The sequence below is a fragment of the Gopherus evgoodei genome, unplaced genomic scaffold (genome assembly GCF_007399415.2).
Source record: "Gopherus evgoodei ecotype Sinaloan lineage unplaced genomic scaffold, rGopEvg1_v1.p scaffold_65_arrow_ctg1, whole genome shotgun sequence".
Classification (NCBI taxonomy): Eukaryota; Metazoa; Chordata; order Testudines; family Testudinidae; genus Gopherus; species Gopherus evgoodei.
Window position 1 is genome coordinate 443,013 of NW_022060086.1, and position 27,825 is coordinate 470,837.

Sequence of the window (27,825 nt, forward strand, 5' to 3'; positions counted from 1 at the left end):
GATTATCCCTCTGCAATATGTGGACAGGTCTTTTGAAAAGGTCATGAGATAACAGAACCCTTTGTCTGTGTTTCAGCAAAGAGTCAAGCTGAGGTGTAGAAAAGGGGAGTGTTACAGTGGTTGTATATAATTTTCACCATCACCTCTTACATGCATATGGCAGAAATAACTTGCACACTCAAATGGATATTAGTGCAAACCTGGTTTTCCACTCTTCACCCATGTAACTTTGCAGATACTTATGGACCCTTGCTTGGTGACAGGATGCAGGACCTGTGAGAATGAAGAGAAGCTTGTATGGTGAATGGACTGTCTGGATTCAATCAACATTGTTGAGGCAAAGCATTTCAGCTCTTCTTGAAGGGACTCTTGGGCGTCAAAGTGTATCATCTGGTGCATTTGGTCAGGGAAAGCTAATAGAGCCCTGTTCCGAAGCAATTAACCCATGTACATTTGCAGTGATGCCATTAAGACAATCTTGATTTCAGAATCAGGCCCTAAGAATTTATCCCATGTGCTGGGAAGAGGCAGACACATTTACAAATAGCTTCAATCCAGGACAGATAAATACAATGACCAATATCACCGTGCACTTGCACACATGCCGTGATACAATGGGCCAGAAAGAGTGTGTGTGGGAAGGTCACAACTGTAAATGCACATAGTGCACAATAGGCTGTGGAACTCCCAGCTCAAGATATCGATGTGACCAAGAGCTTAGAAGGCTTCAAAGAGGGATGAGATGTTTATATGGGTAAAAAAATAAATCCCATTAAGGTTGTTAGGATCTCTTTTAAAAAGTCTTGGAAGGGCTCTAAGCCTTCCTGATTTACACCACCAAATATGTCTAAGTAGTGGGTGTCAGGGGGAAACTCTCTGGGAGCAGGGTATCTCATAGCTGCCTAATGCAAGACTTGTTCCAGTTTCTTCAGAAGAATCTAGGAAATGATCTTTGATTATCAGCAGGTAAGTATGCCCAGTGGTCTGTGATGGGATGTTAGATGGGATGGGATCTGAGTTACTGCAGAGAATCTTTCCTGAGTGCTGGCTGGTGAGTCTTGCCCACATGCTCAGGGTTTAGCTGATCGCCATATTTGGGGTCGGGAAGGAATTTTCCTCTTGGACAGATTGGCAGAGGCCCTGGAGGTTTTTCCCCTTCCTCTGCAGCGTGGGGCATGGGTCACTTGCGGGAGGATTCTCTGCAGCTTGAGGTCTTCAAACCACAATTTGAAGATTTCAATAACTCAGACATAGGTTAGGGGTTTGTTATAGAAGTGGATGGGTAGGATTCTGTGCCTGCTTTGTGCAGGAGGTTAGATTAGATGATCACAATGGTCCCTTCTGACCTTAAAGTCTATGAGTCTAAATGGCCACTAAATACTGGGGTGAATGGACCACATGTCTGATCTAGTTTGGCAGTGCCTATCTTCCTGGTGGTGGTGAAAATCCAAGATTATGTAGTTGCTCATTTTCTTTGAGATCCTCGGAGCCTCTAGACTTGCATTGAGAGCAGAAAGATGTCTCCCTAAATATCATGTAGTCTCCTGTTATTTCTCCTTTCAGAAACTAAAGTTCAAAACTACCTGTGTCTGTCCAGTACATTATGTCAGCTGTCAATGACACCAAATTCAGCTCTGCAGTGTTCCTTCTCACTGGGATACCAGGGCAGGAAGACGTCCATCTCTGGATTTCTATCCCCTTCTGTTTAATGTATGTTATTTCGATAATAGGAAATTCAGTCATTCTGTTCATTATAAAAACAGATCCAACCCTCCATGAGCCCATGTACATTTTCCTTTCCATGTTGGCCGTCACAGACCTTGGCTTATTGATAGCCACCATGCCGACGATAATGGGCATATACTTGTTTAACTCTAGGGAAATCAGCTTTAATGCCTGTTTTACCCAGTTGTTCTTTATTCAGTCGCTTCAGTGCATTGAATCTTCCATACTCTTGTTGATGGCCTTTGACCGCTTCATCGCCATCTGTAACCCACTGAAATATGCTTCCATCTTAACCCTGCCGAGAATAGCCAAGATGGGACTGGTGTGTGTGCTAAGAGGAATAACCATAATATTCCCTCTCCCTCTTCTCCTGAAACGGTTCCAATACTGTGGAGACAATGTCCTCTCCCATTCCTACTGTGCACACCAGGAAGTCATGAAGTTGGCTTGTTCAGACAACAAATTCAACAACCTCTATGGCTTGTATCTTTCATTCTTAATTATGGGGTTGGATTCACTGCTCATCATCCTCTCGTATGGGATGATCCTTAAAACAGTGCTGAGCGTTGTGTCGCAGACAAAGTGTCTTCGGGCCCTGAACACCTGTGTCTCCCACCTCTGTGTCGTCCTGCTTTTCTACACTTCAGAGATTGGTTTGTCTGTGATACACAGATTTGGGAACAGCTCGACTCACGTGCTTCAGATTCTCCTGGGGTATGTCTACCTTCTGGTTCCGCCCCTTATGAACCCAGTTGTGTACAGCATGAAAAGCAAACAGCTTAGATTGAGGATAATCAGATTGTTCATCAAGTGAAGGGTCAGTTCATCACCCAGTTCCAGCACTGGTGACACAGGAGACGAAAAACCCAGGACACAGACACTGATTCCATCCTGGACCCTTACATCTGAGTTAAGATGAGCTACTCATCTCCTCTCTGTAGAAAAAGGTTGAGATGGAGTCTAAGGCTTCGAGGAATGAAATGAGACTGTCCCCACCTGCTGGTGAGTGAGGACAGCACACGGGGGAAGGAGACCAAGGCAGGCAGCAGCATTTACAAAATGACTGTGTTTGTGGAAAGCCAGGGGATCGGTGGGATATTGGGAGATAAAGAGCCATATTTGTAGCTCCTCCGACCTCAGAATTCCTCTTGATACAGTCAATAAAGAGAAGGGACGTGGATGATGTTTCCTCTTACACTTGGATTGCCCATGTCCTGTCTCTGGTTAAACACCCATAGGTCATGGGGAAAGCTGCAGAGCTTTTTTGCAGTCTGAGTCCTGATTCACTGTGAGCGCTCTGGTTTGCTGTGTGATCTATGAGGGCTGCAGGAGCTGTGGACAGGGGATATTCAAGGTGCACGGACACACATCCTTCCCCTACACCCTCAGCCAGGTGATTATGACTGAGTCCTGTCAGATTAACGCAGGAGTAGCCTTTCAAGCAACCCCCCCTGCACACAATTCTTGTCTCAGCACAGTACACCTGCTGAGCCCATTCCCCCGTCCCCCGAGCAGAGCTGTGTGAGTGAGGGTCTGACGCACAGGAGTCCTGACAAGAGACTGAGGCCCAGTTTCCCTCCTTGTCCCCTGTGTTTGTGCTGCCCCAGCTGCTTTCCAAGGGGTAGGAATGGGAATCTGCTCCCACAGAGAGGCCCAGGTAGCTCCTATCCCAGTCCAGCCCATTCACTGTTGGGAGACCACCTGTTCAAAAGGCAAAAGCAGAACATATGCTGGGACCCCATCCCCTGTGTGGCCCCACCCCATGCTTCCTCTTTCCCTGAGGAACCTCCCTCTCCCCCATTCTTACCTGAAGCCATAATTCTCTGCTCCATCCCCTTCCTCCTTTGCCCCTCCTTCTGCCCCATCCCTTCCCCGGAACCTCACCCCCTGTTCCTCCTCTTTACCTGAAGCTCCAATCTCTCTCCAAATCCAAAGTCAGAGCCGGGCCAAGGTAAGAACTGCCCAGGTTTCCAGAACCTCTATAACGAGCATCAGACCCTACTCCTATCCTGGGCAAGTGGCTTGTGGGCCCGAGAGCAGCCCCCATCTTCTATCATCAAACCCAATACATACCCCTAGTGAAGTTGGAGAGTCCAGGTCTCCCCACATTGGCCCAGAATTGAAAGAGCAGGGGGCAGAGATTTGAGGGAAGAGATGAGGCAGAGGGTGTGGCAAGCCTGAACCAATGCTAACAAGTATAACAAGTGGGGTTCCGCAGGGGTCTGTTTTGGGACCGGTTCTGTTCAATATCTTCATCAACGATTTAGATGTTGGCATAGAAAGTACGCTTATTAAGTTTGCGGACGATACCAAACTGGGAGGGATTGCAACTGCTTTGGAGGACAGGGTCAAAATTCAAAATGATCTGGAGAAATTGGAGAAATGGTCTGAGGTAAACAGGATGAAGTTCAATAAAGATAAATGCAAAGTGCTCCACCTAGGAAGGAACAATCAGTTTCACACATACAGAATGGGAAGAGACTGTCTAGGAAGGAGTATGGCAGAAAGAGATCTAGGGGTCATAGTGGACCACAAGCTTAATATGAGTGAACAGTGTGATACTGTTGCAAAAAAAGCAAACATGATTCTGGGATGCATTAACAGGTGTGTTGTAAACAAGACACGAGAAGTCATTCTTCCACTTTACTCTGCGCTGGTTAGGCCTCAACTGGAGTATTGTGTCCAGTTCTGGGCACCGCATTTCAAGAAAGATGTGGAGAAATTGGAGAGGGTCCAGAGAAGAGCAACAAGAATGATTAAAGGTCTTGAGAACATGACCTATGAAGGAAGGCTGAAGGAATTGGGTTTGTTTAGTCTGGAAAAGAGAAGACTGAGAGGGGACCTGATAGCAGTTTTCAGGTATCTAAAAGGGTGTCATCAGGAGGAGGGAGAAAACTTGTTCACCTTGGCCTCCAATGGTAGAACAAGAAGCAATGGACTTAAACTGCAGCAAGGGAGATTTAGGTTGGACATTAGGAAAAAGTTCCTAACTGTCAGGGTAGTTAAACACTGGAATAGGTTGCCTAGGGAAGTTGTGGAATCTCCATCGCTGGAGATATTTAAGAGTAGGTTAGATAAATGTCTATCAGGGATGGTCTAGACAGTATTTGGTCCTGCCATGATGGCAGGGGACTGGACTCGATGACCTCTCGAGGTCCCTTCCAGTCCTAGAGTCTATGAGTCTATGAGTCTAACCGCAGCAGGTAGGGCGGTGGAGTTTCCTGAGTAAAGAAGGAGGATGGGGCTGGAGGGTAGGAGTGTTTGTGTTTTGGAGAAGACTGAATTAATGCAACCCCACAAAGGGGACTCTTGTTTTAAGTACCCCAGGCTGAGAGTAACTCACTGCAACTACCAAAGGGGGAAGGGCAGGTTGCCTGGAGGGCTACCTCAGGCCCCGAGGGGGCACTCTGTGGTGACACCCATCCACAGGGAATTGGTTAAAGCGGGCTGTACTCTTGGAAGCTGTTAGCCATCCCCAGTCTGCTCTAAACTCTGCACAGCTCTGTGACTCAATGGAGCTGGCTTTGATTCCCTTGCCATGTGTGACCATGAGCAAGCTACTCTCTGTCTCTGGGCCTCTGCACAGGTGGATCATAGCTTGGCCCTGCCTCACAGCAGTGGCGGGAGGATAAAGAGATTCCAGGTGCTCAGATACTCTGAGACCCTGAGGTCAGTGCTGTGTCAGGGTTCCACAGAGGAACACCTCTGACATTTGTCTATAAAAGGTTTCCTAACTCAGCCTCTTGTGACAGCTGCTTCTGGAAAGCCCTGTGACTCCAGCATCTTAGTCTCTGTGGCAGTTGTGGGGGTGCTCGGGGGTAACAGTGAGAGGTGAGTAATGGATTTCTGAGGTGAGTGTTGGAGCATCACAGGGATGTCAGGAGTTTCAGCACAGTCACCGGGCACATGTTTACAAGCCATTCAGACTGAGTGTGTCTAACAGTCAAACAGTGGAGCAGCAGCCACAGGGGCTTCCTCTTAAAGCCTGAGGGAAAAGGTCAGCTCCACTCGTTGGACCTGTAACATGGACATAGCTGAGCACTACGGTGATGAGTGGGCCCAGGCGCAGCAGGTTTCAGCACAGGCTGTTTCCTCAAGAAAAGAGCAAACCAATGGGAAGATGTTCTCAGAGACACAGGGTAGTTAGTCTGGGTCCCAAAAGCTCCTTGGTGTCCCAAGAGAATGTAAGTTGGGCCAGTTCTGTTCCTCTATCTCCAGAGCAAAGCCTGTCTGACTTAGCTTGTAATGAGAAGTGAGATAGACAAGTGTAGACGTGTGGCAGCTCCCTGTTATTTTATAACCATTATTTCCAATGCTCTGTGCTGTTTTTCAATAAACATCCTAGTTTTAAGGAGGCTTGTGGTGACTGTATAGCTCTGGTCACAAGCACCCAAAGGAAAGAAACTGTGGTGTCCAGTCAGAACTGCTTGGTGATAAGCAGCAGAGTCCTGTGGCACCTTATAGACTAACAGACGTATTGGAGCATGAGCTTTCGTGGGTGAATGCCAACTTCGTCGGATGCATCTGACGAAGTGGGTATTCATCCACGGAAGCTCATGCTCCAATACGTCTGTTAGTCTATAAGGTGTCGCAGGACTCTGCTGCTTTTACAGATCCAGACTAACATGGCTACCCTTCTGATACTTGGTGATAAGCATTTAGCATAGAGGGTGTGTTGTCCCCAGCTCAAAGAGTGGGACAATTTTGAGACTCCATGCATGTCATGAAAGGACCTGGTTTAGAGGGTAAAGAGATCATATATCCTGGTTTTACTGTGACAATCCCAATTCTTCTTGGCCATCATCCATCTGTGTTTAGTGCCTATCATCATTCAGAGGAACAACTTGTTTAAGTTGCATCCAAAATAACGCTCCACTCAAGAGAATGATTCATAGAGTCATAGAGTTCCAGGCAAGAATTAACTATTAGATCATGTAGCCCAGAGGGTCTCACACTGAGCAGTGTGTGTGTGGAATATATTCCAGGATGGGCGTCAGAAGTTTTAGGGAAAAAAATATCCTGTCCAGATTCTACCCATAGCAGGGTATAACTAGCTAAGTTGATTCCTCCATACAGATCTGGTCTTCATTCGGTGCTGTGTGTTTGTCCCCATGTGGCGCTGTGCGTTTTGTTGGATTTCTCCCACTCCCTTTTCTCCTTCAGCGGTTACAATACTGTCGATCCAATGTCCTCTCTCATTGCTATTGCATAAACCAGGACGTTATGAAGATAGCTTGTTCGGATATCAGAGTAAACAGCATCTATGGCTTGTCTCTTTCATTTTTGACTGTGGGACTGGATTCACTGCTCATCTTCCTCTCTTATGTGATGATCCTCAAAACAGTGCTGAGCATCATAGCCCACACGAAGTGCCTCAGGGCCCTGAATACCTGTGTGTCCCACCTCTGCGCCGTCCTGCTCTTCTGCACGCCAATGACCGGTCTGTCTGTGATACACAGATTGAGGGAGGACTCTTCTCCCTTGCTTAAGATTCTCCTGGGTTATATCTACATTCTCATTCTGCCCCTGATCAACCCAATTGTGTACAGTGTGAGGAGCAAACATCTTCGTGCAAGGATAATCAGGGTGTTCTGTGACGGGTTAGATCATAGAAACCCCCTTGGGGTTGCCAACTGATGTGCCAAGACTATTTCTGCCCATACCTTCCCTGCCAGTTTGGGACTGCAGCACCCTGTGTTGTTGAGCCAGATACACCCGTGTGCTCCCATACAGACTCAGGGTCTGAACCATGTGCCCCAAAGCTGCAGGCTTAACTTAAAGCTGCTTAAGAAGTATTCTTGTCTTTAACACTCAGATGCCCAACTCTCAATGGGGTCTAAACCCAAATAAATCTGTTTTACCTTGTATAACGCTTGTGCAGGGTAAACTCATAAATTGTTCGCCTTCTTTAACATTGATAGAGAGATATGCACAGCTGTTTGCTCCCTTGGGTATAAATACATACTCAGGGTTAATTAATAAGTAAAAAGTGATTTTATTAAACACAGAAAGTAGGACTTAAGTGGTTCCAAGTAGTGACGGAGAGAACAAAGTGAATTACCAAGTAAAATAAAATAAAACCTGTAAGTCTATGCCTAATACAGTAATAAAATGGAGTACAGATAAAATCTCACCCTCGGAGATGTTTCAATAAGTTTCTTTGACAGACTGGATGCCTTCCTAGTCTGAGCACACAGTCTGGGGCTCCCCACAGCAGCCTGAGCTCCTGCTTACCATGGCCCGACAGGGAGGCAGAGGCTCAGCGGAAGTGGAGGAGCAGGGAGCAGGGTCTAATGGAAGAGATGGGACAGAGGGCGGGGCCTCTGGGGAAAATGAGCAGGGGTTGTGGCAAGACTGCACCAATGCTCATCCCAAAAAGGAGTTTGGTGGATGGGTCCGTAAGGTAGGAGACCTTGTGTTTTAGAGAAGACTGAAATAATGTGAATCCTCAAAGGAGGCTCTTGTTTTAAGTACTCCAGGTGACAGTAAGTCATTGCAGTTCATTTGCAAGTTCAGTTTTTTACCGTTCATTTGCAAGAGTTATATATCCTCGCTGAATTCATACGAGCATTCAGAGTAGCAACTTGTTCACGTTGCATCCAAGATGATTATCCATTAAAGACAATGACTCAGAGTCACAGAATTTAAGGCCAGGAGGAGCCATTAGAACGTGTAGTCCAGAGGTTCTCAAACTGAGGGGCCGGCCACCCTGGTAGTGCAGAATGTATTCGGGGGGGGAGGGGTGGGGGTGAGAGAGAGAGAGAAGCTTTAGAAAAAAAACCTTTCAGTACAAATTTTACCTGCAGCAATGAATAACTAGCAAAGCTGATTCCCCCAGACAGATCAGGTTCTCAGGCAGCGCTGTTCATTTCACTCTAGGTAGCGCTGTGCATTTTGATGGATTTCTGTTAAGCTTGAATAGAATTACACAGTCATTGACATCTGCACAAGAATACATTTGCAAAGACATTTTATTGTAAGAACCAGTGATTCTCCAAGACAGCCACTGCTATATCCAGCTGGTATAACCCCGTTTCTTACAACAGGAGGCTTTGTAGCCCACTGCAGACCAACACAGCATCTCTGCCACTGATGGACTGTGTGACCAGAAATATCAACTAACTAACCCTCAATACTTCTGTTTGTGGGTGTGCCGCTTGAGAAACGGCCAGCAGTGAAAGCTCCTGGGATTTCATTGGGAGTCTTGCACTGTTTCCTGTCTTTCTTAATGCCGCAAGTTCTGGAACCAAGACACTGCATGGAGAATCTCAGCTTTCAATTTTCTTTAAAAATGTTTCATTTTCAAAGTGAATTGCAGAAAAGCTAGAAAACTAGGGCTGTTGATTAATCACAGTCAAAACACACACAATTAACTCAAAAAATTAATTGGGTATAAAAATAATCACAATTAATCACAGTTTTAATTGTACTGTTAAACAATAGAATATCAAATGAAATTTAGTACATATTTTGAATGTTTTTCTACTTTTTAAATATACTGTACTCTGTGTTGTAATTGAAATCAAAGTGCATGTTATTTTTGATTGCCAACATTTGCACTGTAAAAATGATAAACCATAAAACCTGTATATTTTAATTCACCTCATACAAGTGCAGTAATATGATCTCTTTGTTGTGAAAGTGCAACTTACAAATGTAGATTTTATTTGTTAAATAACTGCTTTCAAAACCAAAACAACATAAAACTTCAGAGCCTACAAGTTCACTCAGTCTCAGTTCTTGATCAAGTTTCTTTACATTTACAGGCAATAATGCTGCCTGCTTCTCAATTACCATGTCTCCAGAAAGTGAGAAGAGGAATTTGCATGGCACGTTTGTAGCTCGCATTGCAAGGTACTTATATACCAGATGAGCTAAACATTTGTAAGCCCCTTGATGCTGCAGCCACCATTGTGGAGGACATGCTTCTATGCTGATGACGCTAGTGAAAAAAATAATTTGTTAACTAAATTTGTGACTGAACTCCCTGGGGGGAGAATTGTAAGTCCCCTGCTCTGTTTTACTCGCATTCTGCCATATATTTCATGTTATAGCAGTCTTGAATGATGACCCAGCACGTGTGGTTCATTTTAAGAACACTTTCACGGCCGATCTCAAAAAATGCAAAGAAGGCGCTAATATGAAATTTCTAAAGATAACTACAGCATGCAGCCCAAAGTTTAAGAATCTGAAGTTCCTTCCAAAATCTGAGAGGAAAGAGGTGAGGAGCATGCTTTCACAAGTCTTAAAAGAGCAACACTCCAATGTGAAACCTACAGAACCTGAACCACCAAAGGAGAAAATCAACCTTCTGCTGGTGGCATCTGACTCAGATAATGGAAATGAACATGCGTTCCTCTGCAATGCTTTAGATTATTATTGAGCAGAACCCATCATCAGCATGGATGCATGTCCTCTGGAATGGTCATTGAAGGATGAAGGGATATAAGAATCTTTATCGCATCTGGCACGTAAATATATTGTGATGCCAGCTATAACAGTGGCATGTGAACACCTCTTCTCACTTGCAGGTGACATTGTAAACAAGCAGCGGGCAGCTTTATCCCCTGCAAATGTAAACAAACTTGTTTGTCTGAGCTATTGGCAGAACAAGTAGGATGGAGTAAACTTGCAGGCTATAAAATTTTACATTGCTCTATTTTTGAATGAAAGTTTTTACTTATAATTCTACATTTGTAAGTTCAGCTTTCATGATAAAGAGATTGCACTGCAGTACTGGTATTAGGTGAATTAAAAAAATATTATTTCTTTTGTTCTTTTATAGTGCAGTAATTGTAATCAAAAATACATATAAAGTGACCATTGTACACTTTGTATTTTGTGTTGTAATTCAAATCAATGTATTTGAAAATGTAGAAAACATGCAAAATATTTAAATAAATGATTGTTTATTATTGTTTAACCATGCAATTAACTGTGCGATTAATCACAATTATTTTTAATTGCATGATTAAATCACGAATTTTTTTTATCACTTGACATCCCTTTAAAAAATCTAAAGCAGCTGACTCCAAAGGTTTGTAAACCAAAGGCAAATAAAAATAAACCCCACATTAATGTATCTCATTACTTCTAAACCAATCTCATGGTTTTTGGGGGAGTGACTTATACTTGTTGAATGAGGCTTCGTGATACTGCGTAATGAGTTCAAATGATTTGAAAAGCAACTAGCAAATGAAACAAAAAATAGCAATTTGTTTTGGAAGTATGTGAGAAGCAGTAAGACTGTAAAATAATCAATGGGACCATTGGACTATGAGGTGATAAGGGAGCTGTCAAGGAAGATTAGGCTGTTACAGAGAGGTTAAATGAAGCCTTTGAACTGGTCTTCGCTGCAGAGGATGTGAGGAAGATTCCCAAAACTGAGCCATTCTTTTTAGTTGACATATATGAGGAACTGTTCCACATTCAGGTGTCAACAGAGGAAGTTATGATACTGAATCCATATTCATCATAGTGGTATAATCATGACATAATTATGAAGCATCTGGTACAATGTATGGCTTGTGAGGTATCAAAAGTTATGATTTCCTGAATATCATTATCCTATGTGTGTGCATGTATCATTTTTGTACCTGACGTTATATATATATTAGGACCAGACCACGTGACACTGAACTCCATTTTGGTACACATATTTTTCCACAGACTGGGCTGGGAACTTGGCTTGAAACAAAGGCTTTCTCTTATATGGAAAAACAATATAAGGCAGGGAGTGACGTCCTCTCTTGGCCTCACTCCCCACACAAGAGAACTCCTGGATACACCTGAGTAACAAAGATTAAACGGGGAGAAGTGTTGGACCCAGGCTAAAGGGATTTCTAGCCTGTGTATTAAAATTTTGTGGACTGTTTGTATCCTCAATCAAGGTGACAAACTGACAATTCATATCCTATCTATATAATTTATTAGGCTCAGTCCATGGCTCTGTTTATTTTTCAACACTCTGGGCTGGGAAATTGTCTCGAAACAAAAGGTCCTCTCCTTATGGAAATACTATATTAGGTTGGGAGTGACATCATTTCTTGGACTCACTCCCTACACAAGAGATCACCTCAAAACACCTGAGTAAGAAAGACTGGCCTCCTGGAAATGATGGTCCCAGGCTATCACTTATGCCCCAAAACACTCCAATTTTTTGGGTGGTGGCAGCAGTACCAGGTCCAAGCTGGTAACTAAGCTTGGAGGTTTTCATGCTAACCCCCATATTTTGGACGCTAAGGTCCAAATCTGGGACTAAGTTATGACATGAGTGGCAGCGTAATGGGAAAGATAGAATCCAGAAGCCAGTAGGAATATTATATTTTTCTTTTCTCTGCTAGGGGCTTTTTAGCAGAGAGGGTTTGGTTTTCAAAGGAACAAGAGAGAATTTTTTTTTCTGCTCTCTCTGTCAGTTTTGGCTTGCATATTAAGCAAGGAACCATTAAGCTGTGACAAACAGGTCTTTTGTGACAATAGCACTCCCATTGAGAGTCATTACCAGCACTATACTCATGCAAATAAAGTGGTTTTTCTGGTTTACTCTACATTGAAAAAATTAGCTAGACAAAGAAAGGGAAAAAGGCACTGTTGCTAGGCAGACCCCAGGAGGCAACAGAGCCTGCAGGTCAGAAGATAAATACCAGAGGGCACCCCAACACAAGAAAACAGGAACCATGCCTACCAAGACAAAAATTGAGGCCGAAAAACAAATCAAAGACACCGAACAAGGCGAGAGATGGAAAAAAACAAACAGGAACTAGAAATAAAACAAAAAGAGATGGAGATGAAAGAAAGAGAAAAAACAGATCATACAGGCAGAAGACCCAGAACAAAAGACTCACACACAAAAAACCCTCCACCCAGAGTTGAAAAAATCCTGTTTCCTGATTAGTCCTCTGGTCAGGTGCTTCAGGTGAAAGAGACGTTAACCCTTAGCTATCTTTTTATGACAGGTTGGGAGTGACATCATTTCTTGGACTCACTCCCTACACAAGAGAACACCTCAAAACACCTGAGTAAGAAAGACTGGCCTCCTGGAAATGATGGTCCCAGGCTATCACTTATAAACACTTAAAATCCATGTTTTTGTACTTAATAAATTTGTTTTATGCTTTATCTTTACCAGCACCTCCCTGACAAATATCCCAGCTCTGTGTACAAATGCTGTTGCGTATCTTTCCCACATCAGTGGGGAAAGTGACTTTAGTTAATGAGCTTACAAGATACAGAATCCTCTGCAGTGCAAGGTGGTATAATTTTGGGTTATACTCCAGCAAGGGTGCAAGGCAGGAGAGCTTGGAAATTGGCTGTTCTCTCCTGCCTGTCTTGGAGTGGCTTAGGTAAAGCACTCAGGCAGCTCAAATGGGTGTGTGGCATCACTTGCTGTCATGCTGGGTGTAACAGAGATAGCACAGGCTGGCTGTGTTACCACAAAAGCAGTGTAAGATTGGCCTGCCCAGCTGGAGGGTTAAGGGGCACATCGGTTCCTGTGGCTCCCAGACTACACTCCTGGGATGACAATCTGTGACAGTGGTCTGTGTTATTAAGCTTCCTGAATTCATCAATAATCTACATGGACTCCAGGGAGTTCCTGATGAACCCAGGAAGATGAGTACCACATACTGCCTACTCAGCCACACTTGAAAATGTATGGTAAATAATAAGGAAAAACTTCCCCGGGCAAACCCCACAACTGGTGGCCGGTGACCACAGCTGTGCCAGGGGAGACATAGCCTGCCCTTGCCAATTATATCTGCCATCCATAGTTCCAAACATTCTATTAGCTTTTTTATTTACTGCTACTGCACTTTGAGTGGATGTTTCCAGAGACCTATTCACACTGACTCCAAGATCTCTTTCTTGAGTGGTGACGGCTAATCTGGAAACATCATCTCTCAGGTATAATTAGGATTATGTTTTCCAAAGTGCATTACTTTGCATTTATCTACACTGAATTTCATCTGCTATTTTCTTGCACTTGGTTGCCACCCCTTGCCACCTTAAACAAATGGGCTGATGGAGAAGTTTAATTGAACTTTGGGGGCCATGATACATAAATTCATCAATGAGCACTCCAGTGATTGAGACCTAGTGTTGCAGCTGTTGTTCTTTGCCTACAGGGTTGTACCACGTCACAGTTTAGGGTTCTCATCATTTGAACTTGTGTATGGCTGCAAGGTTAAGGGGCCATTACAGCTGGTGAAGCAGCAAGGGGAGGGGTTTACGCCTTCACCAGGAACTAACATTCTAGACTTGGTAAGCAACCTACAAAACACCCTCCAAGACTCTTTAGCCCTAGATAAAGAAAACCTAAATGATGCTCAGGAAGAGCAAAAGTCCTGGTATGATAAACATGCTGTGACTCGCCCAGGCAGCTATCCACCACCACGCACAGAGGAGCCATTGGAGAAACTGGGACGTGCCCAATTCATCTCTACTTTAGACTTAACCAAGGGGTACTGGCAAGTGCCGCTAGATGAATCTGTCAAGGAAAGGTCAGCCTTCATCACCCATGCTGTGAAATGCACCCACCACCTTCCAGAAACGTGTATATAGTCTCCTAGCGGGATTGAGAGAATCTGCAGTCACCTATCTTGAGAATGTGGCCACATTTTCTGATTCGAGTGCATGAGGGAGGCAGGATAAACTCTTAAGGCTGAAAAGTGTTAAATAGGCCTAAACAGAGTGACTCATCGTGGACACCAGTTGGGTCAAGGAACAATCAACCCCCTACAGGCCAAAGTGGAGATTATCCAAAAGTGGCCTGTCCCAAAGTCAAAGAAACAGGTTCAATCCTTCTTAGGCTTGGCCGGGTATTACAGGCGATTTGTACTGAGCTACAGCAAAATCTCCACCCAACTGACAGACCTGACCAGAAAGAAACAGCCAAATGCAGTTCAGTGGACTGAAGAGTGTTAAAAGGCCTTTAAGCAGTTTAAAGTGATATTCATGTCTGATCCTGTCCTAAGGGCCCCAGACTTTGACAAACCTTTCCTAGTAACCACAAATGCATCCGGGCATGGTGTGGGAGCAGTTTTAATGCAGGAAGGACTGGATCAAGAATTCCATCCTGTTGTATTTCTTAGCAAAACACTGTCTGAGAGGGAAAACCACTGGTCAATTAGCGAAAAGGAATGTTATGCCATTGTGGACACTCTGGAAATGCTACGCCAATACATTTAGGGATGGCATTTCCACCTGCAAACCAACCATGCTGCCCTGAAGTGGCTTCATACCATCAAGAAAAATAACAAAAAGCTTCTTCAGTGGAGTTTAGCTCTCCAAGATTTTGATTTTGAAATAGAACACATTTCAGGAGCTTCTAACAAAGTGGCTGATGCACTCTCCCATGAAAGTTTCCCAGAATCAACAGATTAAAATTGTCCTTGAAATGTGGGAAATATTGTTAGTTTTTTATATAATCAGTAATATATCTAAAGGTGCATGTGTCTAATTAACTCTGTTGTCTCCCAGAGCTCCAGGAAGAAATCACAACCAATGTGGAACAGGCTGTCCAGCACTGTCTGTGATTTGTGATGTGTGTCTTAAATAGAAAGGGAAGAGTAACAACCTTTATGTATTCAGTAATATAAAATCCCTTCTGGCCAGAGGTACAGAATCACTTACCTATACGGAGTTAATCAGTTCAATTAACCTAGTTGGCACCTGACCAGAAGGACCAATGGGAAAAGAGGATACTTTCAAATCTCGGGTGGGGAGGAGGTTTTGTTTGTGCTCTTTTTGCTTGTTCCCTCTCAGACAGAGAGAGACCGAGCAAGTAAACCATCTCTTGAAAAGATACCTTGAAATGATACATCTAAAATTAAAGAAATTGTAAGCAAAGGCAAGGAAATGGGTTAAGTTATCTTTTGTTTTAGCCTGTAAATTTTCCCTATTCTAAAGTGGAGTTTTATTCCTGTTTTTTTTGTGTAACTTTGAAGCTATACCTAGAGGGTATTACTCTGTGTTTTAGATCTTTTTATTTACCCTGTAAAGTTATCTTCCACCCTGATTTTACAGAGTTGCTTCTTTTACTTTTTCTTTACACTAGAATTCTTCTTTTAAGAACCTGAATGATTTTAGTGTCCTTAAAATATAGGGTCTGGTATGTACATTTATTAAAGGCAATTGCTTGTTATATTATTCTCACGCCTCCCCAGGAAAGGGGGTGAAGGGCTTGGGGGGAGATTTGGGGGAAATAGGAACTCCAAGTGGTCCTTTTGTCTATATCACTTGGTGGTGGCAACAGTACCATCCAAGGACAAGGATAGGATTTGTGCCTTGGGGAAGTTTTTAACCTAAGCTGGTAGAATTAAGCTTAGGGGGTCTTTCGTGCAGATTCCCACGTCTGTACCCCAGAGTTCAGAGTGGGCTGGGGCCACTGACAAGAGGTCCCTAGAGCAGTTGTGGAGGCACAGAGATTGTGGGTGGGCCTAGATAGCAGTGGATCATTGAGATCTGTGCATAACTTTGGGATTCCCTGGATCCTGGGTCCCTTTTCATTCCTCAGGAAGAAGGGAAGGGACTTTTCCCTATTGGAATGATCTGAGGGATATTTCCACATAGGGATCTTTGTGGAATCTCCCTTCCCTGGCCTGCACCATGTTTTGTAATGTGGGAAAGGGGGCTGCTAGGGACAAATCTGGTTCTTCTTCGAGTGATTGCTCATATCCATTCCAGTTAGGTGTACGCGCCGCGCGTACACATTCGTCGGAAAACTTTTACCCTAGCAACTCAGTGGGCCGGCAGGTCGCCCCCTAGAGTGGCGCCACCATGGCGCTCCATATATACTCCTGCCGGCCCACCCGCTCCTCAGTTCCTTCTTACCGCCCGTGTCGGTCGTTGGAACAGTGGAGCGCGGCTTAGCTGACCTCCACTTCCCTAGCTACTCATTTTCTCGTATATAATTATGCAGTTATAACCCTTTTATATATATATTTGTATGGTTATACGTGTTTTCTTTGCTAACATGGTTAGTTTAGTTAGCGGGGTTCAGGAAGTAGCCCCTTCCATGAGCCCAGTGCCGGAGCCATGCATGGCTCACCGGGTTTTAAAAGGGGCCCGGCCTGCCAGAAGCCGCGGCCGAAGAGAGATCTACATGACTCCTGTTTGAAGTGCCTCAGGGAATCACACTTGACAGATAAGTGCCCCATTTGCAAGGCTTTTAAGCCGAGAACAAAAAGGTGCGGGACTTTCACTTACCCCTCCACCTTGGGCGCCGAGCGATGTTCAAGCGGCGGGCAGAAGCGCCTCCTCGGCACCGGACCCCGCCGGTACTACCAAGGCCTTTCGGCACCGACCGTCGCCGGCACCGATGTCGACTCGGCACCGCTCCCTTCTTCCGAGGTCGAGAGAGCCTACGATTCCTGCTGGTGCCTGGCGGCTCCCCGGCACGCGCCGTGGTTGAGCCCACTGCTCCCGCTGCTTCCGTGCCACCTGCATCGCAGCCAGAGAGCTCGCCTAAGTTGTGTTACCCGGCACCGACACCTGCAGAGGCACCGATGACTTCGGCACCGTCGATTCCAGTCCCCCAGGACCACTGAATCCGGTGCCTGGCAGCTCCCCGGCTCGCGCCGTGGTAGAGCTTACTGCTCCTGCTGCTTCTGTGCCAACTGCACCACAGCTAGAGAGCTCGTCTAAGATGGTTCGCCCGGCACCGACGACGTCGGCACCGTCGATCCCGGTCCCACGAGGGCCGTAGAATCCGGTGCCTGATGGCTCCCCGGCGCGCGCCGTGGTTGAGCTACTGCTCCTGCTGCTTCCGTGCCAGCGGCACCGCAGCCAGAGAGCTCGTCTAAGTCGGATCGCCCGGCGCCGACACCTGCTACAGCACCGATGACGTCGACACCGTCGATCCCGGTCCCACAAGGGCCGTAGAATCCGGTGCCTGACGGCTCCCCGGCACGCGCCGTGGTTGAGCTACTGCTCCTGCTGCTTCCGTGCCAACGGCACCGCAGCCAGAGAGCTCGTCTACGTCGGATCGCCCGGCACCTACACCTGCTGCGGCACCGATGACGTCGGCACCGTCGATCCCCGGTCCCGCAAGGGCCGTAGAATCCGGTGCCTGACGGCTCCCCGGCACGCGCCGTGGTTGAGCTCCTGCTCCGGCTGCTTCCATGCCAACGGCACCGCAGCCAGAGGGCTAGTCTAAGTCGGATTGCCCGGCACCGACGCCTCTGAGGCACCGACAACATCGGCACCGTCGATTCCAGTCCCACAAGGGCTATCGAATCCGGTGCCCGACGGCTCCCCGGCACGCGCCGTGGTTGAGCGTATTACTCCCGCTGCTTCAGTGCTGACGGCACCGCAGCCAGACAGCTTATCTAACTCGGATCGCCCGGCACCGACACCTACCGAAGCTCTGATGACCTCGGTACCGTGGATCCCGGTCCCACGAGGGCCGTCGAATCCGGTGCCTGACAGCTCCCCAGTACGCACTGTGGTTGAGCCTGCTGTTCCCTTCACGCCGGAGATGTTACCAACGGCGAGGGCTCTCAGTGCCATGACAGAGTCAGTGCTGCCTGACCCGGGCACCGCCGGTACGGGTAATACAGTCTCTTCAGGGGACTGTCCCCTGTCAGCACAGCAGAGCGGCACCGTTCATGATCACGGTCCTGCAGACACTCCAAGTCCTGTCGGCACGCCGGACACCACTGGCAGTCCCGGTGCTGTTTTCCTCGGTACTGGTCACACTCGCTGCACCGGTCGGTATCCCGTTCGCCGACCCGCTATCGGCACCGTTCCGACCCCTGGCACCGGGGCAGGTACCTTGACTCCTGTAGCCCTTCTCCGAGCCTCGAGGTCTCGGTCGACCTCCCGACACCGTTCTGGTTGCGGGTCTGGATCTCGTTCCAGGTACCGATACGCCTCCCGATACCGGTCCCCGGTGCCGAGTTGGGCAAGGTCCGAGTGAGTCAGAGACTCTGCCTGTGCCTTCTTTTAGTACCTCCATGGCCGTCCGGACACGCATCCGTGTCATCCCATATGCGCAGATTTTATGCTCAGGACCACGATCCTGATATGATGGCCAGCGGGCGCCAGCCCCGAAGCAGAAAGAGGCTTGGCGAATGAACAGGCTTGGCCGCCAGGTGTACTGTGCAGGGGCCCTGCAGCTCGGGGTAGCAAAGCAACAAGCCTTGCTTAGCTGCGATAATTATAGCACCTGAGTGACGGAGTTTCTCCCTCAAAACTTCCACCTGGAGTTCGCTGCCGTCTTGGAGGACGGGGGAAAGAAGGTTCCCAGAGCGTCCCTCCAGGCCTCGTTGGACGCAGCAGACTCTGCGGCCAGCACTCTGGCCTTGAGTGTCGCCGTGAGGTGCATTTCATGGCTTCAGGTTTTAAACCTCCGGCCGGAGCTGCGGTATGCCATTCAGGATTTACCCTTTGTTGGTAAAGGCATCTTCGCGGCAGAGACAGCCCCAGACTGCGAAGTCTGGTGGGCAATAGGGTCCTAATGCGTCTCAGCATGTATACGCCAGCGACCAAACGCAGGCCTTTCTGGCCCCAGCCGCCATACTCTGTGCCTAGCCAGAGGCAGAACTCTGGCAAACGGCAGGGCCAAGGTGGTCGCAGACGAACGTCAGGACCTCTAAAGAGCCAAAGTCAAGGTCCCTCGCAATTACCACTGGGACCAAAGACGGACCTTCCAAGGTTCACCTGAGGGCGGTGTACCAGTCGCAGGACGGGATCCCGATCCCGCTTTCTCCTGGCATGGCCCCAGTTACTTTCAGATCGCTGGGTCCTGCGCACGATGGAGCATAGGTACCACCTTTAATTTGCTCCAGCCCTGTCCCACTTCAGCGGACGAAAGGGGTAAGGGGTTTTACCCCCGTTATGCCCTAGTCCACCACTCGAACACAGGTCTCAGACCTTCTTGGTCCTGCACGGACTCAACCGGGTTAGGATAAGGTTGGAGTTCTGCATGGTATCCCTGGGAACCATTATTCCATCCTTGCCTCCTGGGGGCTACTGTGCCGCCCTGGATATGAAGGACGCGTACTTTCACAATGCCATCTTCCCTCCGCACGGGAGATGCCTCCGCTCTATAGCCGACAGTCAATACTCCCGGTTTACGGCCATAGTCGCCGCCTACCGTCGCTGATGTCGGATATGCGTTTTTCCGTATCTGGACGATTCGCTTATCCGCGGAGACTCTGAGACACAAACCACTCAGCGCGTGGGCATCGCCACGGTCTTATTCACAGGTCAAGGCCTGCTGTTTATTATAGAGCAATCCACTCTGGTCCCCACGCAGAGGTTGGGCTCCCTAGGGGCTATCCTGGTCTCCTACCTAGCCGGAGCCTGCTTATCGCAACTGAGATTTTAGGCGATGGCAGCAATCATCTGAGGTCTGAAGGCTTTCCCAACGACCTCAGCTCGTTCTTGTCTCAGTCTCCTGGGTCCATGGTTGCCCGCAAGTTTGTAACCAAACACGCCAAGCTCCGCCTCCGTCCTCTCCAAGTCCGGCTCACTGCCCCTGACGGCGGACGCCTCATCTCTCTGCTCGAGTGCTCATGGTCACCTCTGAGCTTAAGGCCTTTGGTCTTCTAGGGAGCTGGCATTCCTCATCAATGCCCCAAAAAATGAGAGTAGTCCGCCTGGCATGCCAGGGGTTCCAGCGGCAGCTGCGAGGCCGTTGTATCTTGGTGTTTACAGCCAACACAACGACCAGGTGCTTCATAAGTATTCAGGGGGGACATAGTCCTCCCCCCCCCCTTTTTTGTCAGGAGGCCATCCATTTCCGGGTCTTTTGCATGACCCACTCGATGGAGCTGGCGACATCCTTTCTCCCAGGCGTTTGGAACGTCCTAACTCTTTGCCTCAGCAGGTCTTTCCTGCCTTACGAGTGATCACTCTGCCCCATGTGAGGCGTCCCGCTTTCCGGAAGTGGAGATGTTTCCTCACACAGACCTGTTCGCTCACCGCGAGAGCAGGAAATGCCAGGTGTTCTGCTCCTTCCAAGATCTCTCCTTGGAATCGATCTTGGACGCATTCCTGATGCCGTGGAAAGGCCAACTGCATTATGCCTTCCCACTGTTCCCACTGGTTCATTAGGTCCTGCTCAAACTCCGCAGGGGCAGAGCGTGCATCATCATGATCACTCCAGAATGGTCCAGGCAGCACTGACATACCACGTTACTCGGCCTGTCAGCCCAGACCTCATCACTCAGGGCAACGACAGGCTTCGTCACTCGGACCTGCAGCCTCTTCACCTCACGGTGGCTGCCGCGTTCCTGAGTCGGGGTGACAGGCAGCCTTCCACCTGGTCGACGTACTGGGCCAGGTGGAAGCGTTTCTTTTACAGCTGCAATTCGCTCGATCTTGCTCCTGCTGAGGTCTCGATCCCCTCTATTTGGCCTGCCTCTGGCCTTCAGCGGCAGGACCTGGCGGTATCAGCGCTGAGGATACACTCAGCAGCCATCTCTACCTTCCAGCAGGCTGAGATGGACGTTCAGTGTTCTCGCGCTCTATGGGTTCGAGGTCCCTCAAGGGCTTGGAGCGCTTGCACCCTCGGGTGCGCCGCCCAGCCCCGACCTGGGACCTCAACCTAGTCTTGGCCAGACGGGTCTCTGAGATCAGAGCTCTTACGGGGGTTCCGCCGTACACTAGGTTTCACAATGACAAGGTGCAGTTATGACCGCACCCGGCTTTCCTCCCTAAGGTGGTTTTGGCTTTTCATGTTACCCACAGTTCAACGCAATGGGCACAACCGTTGCACTCCTTGGACATCTGTGGAGTGCTCGCATTATATTGTGCTGACAGAACCATTTCCTAAGGTGCCCCAGCTCTATCCCGGTAGCGGGCCAAAGGGAGGGCTTGCTTGTTCTCCTCTCAGAGGATCTCATCTGGGGTGATGGCGGACATCCCACTTGTTATGATTTGGCTCATATTTCCCCAAGCCACATCAACGTGCATTCTACCAGGGCTCAGGCTTCATCTGCCGCCTTGCTGGCTCGTGTTTCTACCCACGAGATCTGTCGCGAAGCTCCATTGGTCCTCGGTCCATACCTTTGCTTCGCAGTATGCCCTGGTTCAGCAGTCAAGAGAGGCTGTAGCCTCTGGCTCAGCAGTTTTATTCTGCCACATTTCACTCCGACCCCACCGCCTTTGTAAGGCTTGGGATTCACCTAACTGGAATGGATATGAGCAATCACTCGAAGAAGAAAAGACGGTTACTCACCTTTGTAACTGTTGTTCTTCGAGATGTGTTGCTCATATCCATTCCACACCCGCCCTCCTTCCCCACTGTCGGAGTAGCCGGCAAGAAGGAACTGAGGAGCGGGTGGGCCGGCAGGAGTATATATGGAGCGCCATGGTGGCGCCACTCTAGGGGGCGACCTGCCGGCCCACTGAGTTGCTAGGGTAAAAGTTTTCCGACGAATGTGCACGCGCGGCGCGTACACCTAACTGGAATGGATATGAGCAACACATCTCGAAGAACAACAGTTACAAAGGTGAGTAACCGTCTTTCCTATATTATTATTCTTATTATTTTATTATTTAATTATAATTTATTTTATCTCATTTCAGCAAGAGCACAGTTGTGATAGCATCATTGTTACTACTCAGCCAACCCCAAGGTATCTATGTGACAAATCAGAACTATACAAACAGTGATGACAAGCCTGTATTCCAGAAATAGATTCTCTAGCAGGGCTGGCACTGCAGTCCCGGTGGGAAGTATCACCAGGCATCCCCTGTGATTTGGCCTCCTGCAGTTTGCCATTGACTGTGACGGGGGTTAGTGCTAATGCTCGAGAAGCCAAGCAGCTGAGTTTCCCTGATGGCCAAGTGGCCCCCAAGGGAATGTGCAAACGTGCTTCATAAATACGGCTGCCCACTTATCTGAACAGATACTGCCTGCTGCCAATGCAACTTCCTCCATGACTCCTTGTCCTTTTGGGTGAAGACCTCTGGTGTCAGTGACTCCCCTTTAAGCAGGAATTAGGTAAATTGAAAGGTTTGATTATCTTTGAAATGTGCAGTGAAGGGGAAAGGCTGTGAGCTGTTTGTGGATATTCTGTGCAGTAGCAGAGGATTCAGCTGGGCTGTCAGAGTGTCTCAGTGACAAAGGCTGGAGGACAGGCAGCACTAGGTAGCTTGAGAACCCCTCCCCTACATTTACTCATTGTCCTCAGTGAGTTGTTCAAGCTACACAGAAATCTGAAATTCAAAATGAGCTCAGAGCGTTTAAACCCCAAAGCCCTGAGTCAGGATTTCTCAAGGGATCTCAGTTCTAGAGGTGCCGTGTGCTCTGTCCTGATCCTGCCAGGGGCTGAGCCAGAGGAAACTGCACAAAATATCGGTGACTTGTTCCCCAATACCCTCAGGTTTATTTGCTCCTCGAAATTTAACCAGCAAATGCATTTTCAAAGGTTTTATTCTCCTTGTTAATTGTGAATGCAGGAATTCAGAGCTGATTTTCTCTGCAGTAAAAGATCCAAAGGGGCATATCTCTATTTCCTTTCTGGCTGAGGGCTCTAGAATCTCTGTCCTGTAGATGTCCCTTAGAGTTCCCGGGGCTTCCGGCATCTCTTCTCGCTCTCTGCTCTCCGAGTGCCACATGTCAGGCCTTGTACCCTTCCCTCTCATGGGATGACATCCCATGATGCTCCCTCCCTCAGATAGGCCCCACAGCACACTGCAGCTTGACTGTGCTTACCCTTTAGGTCTGGGTGGGTTCGGCACCTGTGGTTCTTCCCTGTGGGAGGCTGTGAGCAGTGGTGAGATGAGTGACCAGCCAGCCTTCTGGAGCCAAAGTGCTGTTTAATGTGAACTGTAGGAATAAAGCGTAACATGGGAGAATAAGAGGGTTTTCAAAAATCAGTCTGAACCCATCTGACTCCAAACTCTGCCACTCTAATAGGGACTCAGACAGGCCAGGGGCCTTCAGACTTCCCCAGCGGTGTCTGTGCCTATCAGCCTGAAGAATTTCTGAGTAACAGCTGTCCCACCTCTGGACAGACTCCTAGAACTGGCAAAACAAATTGGATGATGTGGCTAGAGCATGGAAATAGGTTCTTCTCAGCTTGTAGCTCTGGTGTTGTCTCTCATCCTCCCTGAAGTGCTGGCTGAGAGATGGTTTTTCTTCAGCAGTTCCTTCCCAGCCTTCTTGTTTTCCAGCAGCATGATATTAAATTCAGAAGAGCCATACTGGTTTCACCCAATAGAGCCATAAGACAAACATCGCAGTAGTTAACCCAATATAGCTATAAGCAAACATCCCAAGAACTTGGTTTAACCTATACATACATTATGGCATCTCAGCTTCATAACTGTCCCAATACCACTTTAGGGTGCTACGTATTTTAGGAATACAGGACAGAGATAGTCAGAGAACGAGAGTGAGAGAGCAATAGATGACTTTCCTGTGTGAAATAAAGTTACATTTCCGTGAATACTCCATGCATTTGACTTTGAAATCCACTTCCTGCTACCTCTTTGTGCCTGAATAACAGGTGTTGAGGGTACTACTTACGCCAGAGACTGACAGCTCAGGGAATGAAAATTTTCTATATTAATCCCAATGCCTGTTACCACTCTGCATACAGGCTGCAGACTGACAGAACAGAACCTGAGAAGAACCAATCAGCTGTTAACTCAGGGACAGAGGGACTACCATACTTTTGTTTGCCGACAAGTGACTGAATGAGGGCTGAGACATTCAATCTTCTCAGGTTCTGAAGAAATCCAGGTGACGGATGCTACATTTTAAGTCCCACTGTAACCTGAGAAATCATCTCTGAAAGCAGATCAGAGGGGAGAGAAATGGTGGACGTGTGTTTACTAAAATACAGATATGTAAATGTTATGACAAAACTTTTAATTGTAATATTATTACAAACCAAACTTTCGTGACACTCCTGTATATCAAAAACCAGCAGGAAAATTGTTGGAATATTTCCAGGAAGGAGCAGTGGTACCTTTACTCCTTAATTCCTTTTGCTTTAGAAAGTGTTTCAGAAGTGATCCACATACTGTTTGCAATGGCTTTGTGTTATTAACCCTTTGTTCAGCAAAGAGTTATATGATTCTGCCACCTCGTAACTGACCAGAAGCTGTTTCTAACACCTACATTCAGGGTCATGAACAAAATCCCTTTGCAATAAATGTGCCAGACTTTCCAAAAAGACATGAGAGAACAGAACCGCTGGTCTGTGTTTCAGGAGAGTAGAGCTGAGTGCAGGAAAGGGGAGTGTAATAGTGGTTGTATATAATTTGAACCCACTAATGCTTACATGAGAATGGCTGAAGTAACTTGCACACTCAAGTTACTTCCTTACTTACGGATAATAGTGCAAACCTAGTGTTTTCACTATTTATCCATATGTGTCATTATCCTCACATCCACCCAACTGAAGTAACTGTCTGTGTCATCTTCTCACTTGCCAAATATCTACAGACTATGGCATGGGGAGAGATCAGAGAGTGAGAAGAGATGCCGATAGCCCGGGAACTCTAAGGGATATCTACAGCAGAGAGATTCTAGAGCCCTCAGCAAGGTTGTGTGAGGATGAAGAGAAGGCTGTAGGACAGGGGTCGGCAGCCTATGGCACAGGTGTTGAAGGTGGCACTCAAGCTGATTTTCAGTGGCACTCACACTGCCCGGGTCCTGGCCACCTGTCTGAGGAGATCTGCATTTTAATTTAATTTTTAATGAAGCTTCTTAAACATTTGAAAACCCTTATTTACTTTACATACAACAATAGTTTAGTTACATATTATAGACTTCTAGAAAGAGACCTTCTAAAAATATTAAAATGCATTACTAGCATGTGAAACCTTAAATTACAGTGAATAAATGAAGACTCAGCACACCACTTCTGAAAGGTTGCCAACCCCTGCTGTAGTATGATTGAACTCTCTGGATTCACTCAATAATAGACCAGGCAAAGCACTTCAGTTCCTCTTGGAGGGATTTTTGAGGGTCAGAGTGTATCACCAGGAGCAGTTGATAAGGGAAAGTTAAAAGAGTCCGGTTCTGATTGAATTTATACATTTACATCTGGGGTGATGCCATTCAAGATAATGTTATTGAATTAAGAATTTGTGCCGAAGAATGTATCCTATGTACTACAAATAGGCAGTGGCTTAATTTGGACTATCAGGAGTAGAGAAATTTAAAAATTATATATAATGAGACAATGGAACACGTTTATAAATAGCTTCAGTGCAGGACAGATAAATACAATCACAGTTTTTCGCATGCATTTGCCAGGTGTTTACACGCATCTCATAACACAATGGATCACATTAAGAGGTGGAGGGCCAGAAAGTGTCTGTGGGAAAGTCACAGCTGTAAAATCACACAGCGCTGAAATAGATTGTGGAACTCTCAGCCACAAGACATCAATGGGGCCAAGAGTTTAGTTCAACGAGGTACTGGACGTTTATACAGATAATCTGAAAATACAATTAGAGTAGAGAGGATTGTTTCAAAAACTCTTCCATCAGATCTAAACTTTCCTGACTTGCACCGCAACATTTGTGGGTGCAGATTATTTCAAAGCCTTCTACTGCAGGGTGTCTTCCACTTCCTCTGAAAGATCTAGAACTGGCCACTGGATACTAGGCTGCATGGAATATGGGTCTGATCCACTCTGGCAATGCCTATCTGCCATGTAAATCTAAGACTATGTTTTTGCTGATCTTTCTTGAGCTCCTTGGAGTCTCTCGACTGGCACTGAGAGCAGGCAGATGTCTATCTAAATGTCATCTAGTCTCCTGTTATTTTTCCTTTTAGGAAGGAAAGTTCAGAACTACTCGGATCTGTCCAGTCCATTATGTCAGCTGTCAATAACACGAACTTCAACTCTGCAGTGTTCCTTCTCATCGGGATACCTGGGCAAGAAGACGTCAATCTCTGGATCTCTGTCCTCTTCTGCTTAGTGTATGTTATTTCAATAGTAGGAAATTCAGTCATTCTCTTCATTATAAAAACAGACCAAAGCCTCCATGAGCCCATGTACATTTTCCTTTCCTTGTTGGCTGTCACAGACCTTGGCTTATCAATATCCACCATATCGACAACACTAGGTATATTTTTGTTAAACTCTAGGGAGATCAGCCACGATGCCTGTTTTGCCCAAATGTTCTTCATCCACTTGTTTGAATGCATTGAATCCTCTGTGCTGTTGTTGATGGCCTTTGACCGTTTCATCGCTATCCATGACCCGCTGAGATATGCTTCCATCTTAACCCTGCCTAGAATAGGTAAGATGGGACTGGTGTGTGTTCTCAGAGGAGTGACTGTAATGCTCCCATTCCCTATTCTCCTTCAACAGTTCCAATATTGTCGATCCAATGTCCTCTCCCATTGCTACTGCATAAACCAGGACGTCATGAAGATGGCTTGTTCAGATATCAGAATAAACAGCATCTATGGTTTGTGTATTACTCTCTTGACCGAGGGGTTGGACTCGCTGCTCATCTTCCTCTCTTATGTGATGATCCTCAAAACAGTGCTGAGCATCACGTCCCAGGAGGAGAGTCTTAGGGCCCTGAACACCTGCGTGTCCCACCTCTGCGCCGTCCTTCTCTTCTACACACCAATGATTGGCTTGTCTCTGTTACACAGATTTGGGGAGGGCTCTTCTCCCTTGCTTCAGATTCTCCTGGGCTATATTTCCCTGCTTGTCCATCCCTTGATTAATCCCCTTGTGTACAGCGTGAAAAGCAAACACCTTTGTGCGAGGATACTCAGGGTGTTCATCAAGTGAAGGATCAGTTCATCATCCTGCTCCAGCACTGATGACATGCGAGACGAGAAATACTGGCCACCTATTCTATCCTGGACCCTTTAATCCAAGACAACATGCGCTACTGATCTCCACTATGTGGAGACAGGTTCAGATGGACTCTAAGGCCTGGAGCAATTGTAGAGGGTCTGGTGAGGGAGGGCAGGGCACTGGGCAAGGAGACCAAGACAGGCAGCAACATTTACAAAGTGACTTTGTTCGTTGAGAGCCAGGGGACTGGTTGGATGTTTGTTCATAAAGAACCATATTGGTGCCTGCTCAGACCACATAATTCCTCTCGATACAATCAATAAAGAGAAGGGAGGTGGATGTTGTTTCCCATTGCCCTGGCTTGACACTC

At 47.0% G+C, this 27,825-nt stretch overlaps 1 protein-coding gene and 1 pseudogene across 1 annotated transcript; both read left to right on the top strand.

Moving 5' to 3' along the window:
* The first annotated feature begins 281 nt into the window (after window positions 1–281).
* LOC115643642 lies at window positions 282–2,539 on the top strand (annotated as a pseudogene).
* A 23,971-nt stretch (window positions 2,540–26,510) lies between these two features.
* On the top strand, window positions 26,511–27,446 carry LOC115643649 (olfactory receptor 51G2-like). The gene has a single exon (XM_030547645.1). The coding sequence runs from the start codon at window positions 26,511–26,513 to the stop codon at window positions 27,444–27,446; it is 936 nt and encodes a 311-aa protein (XP_030403505.1).
* Window positions 27,447–27,825: the final 379 nt, after the last annotated feature.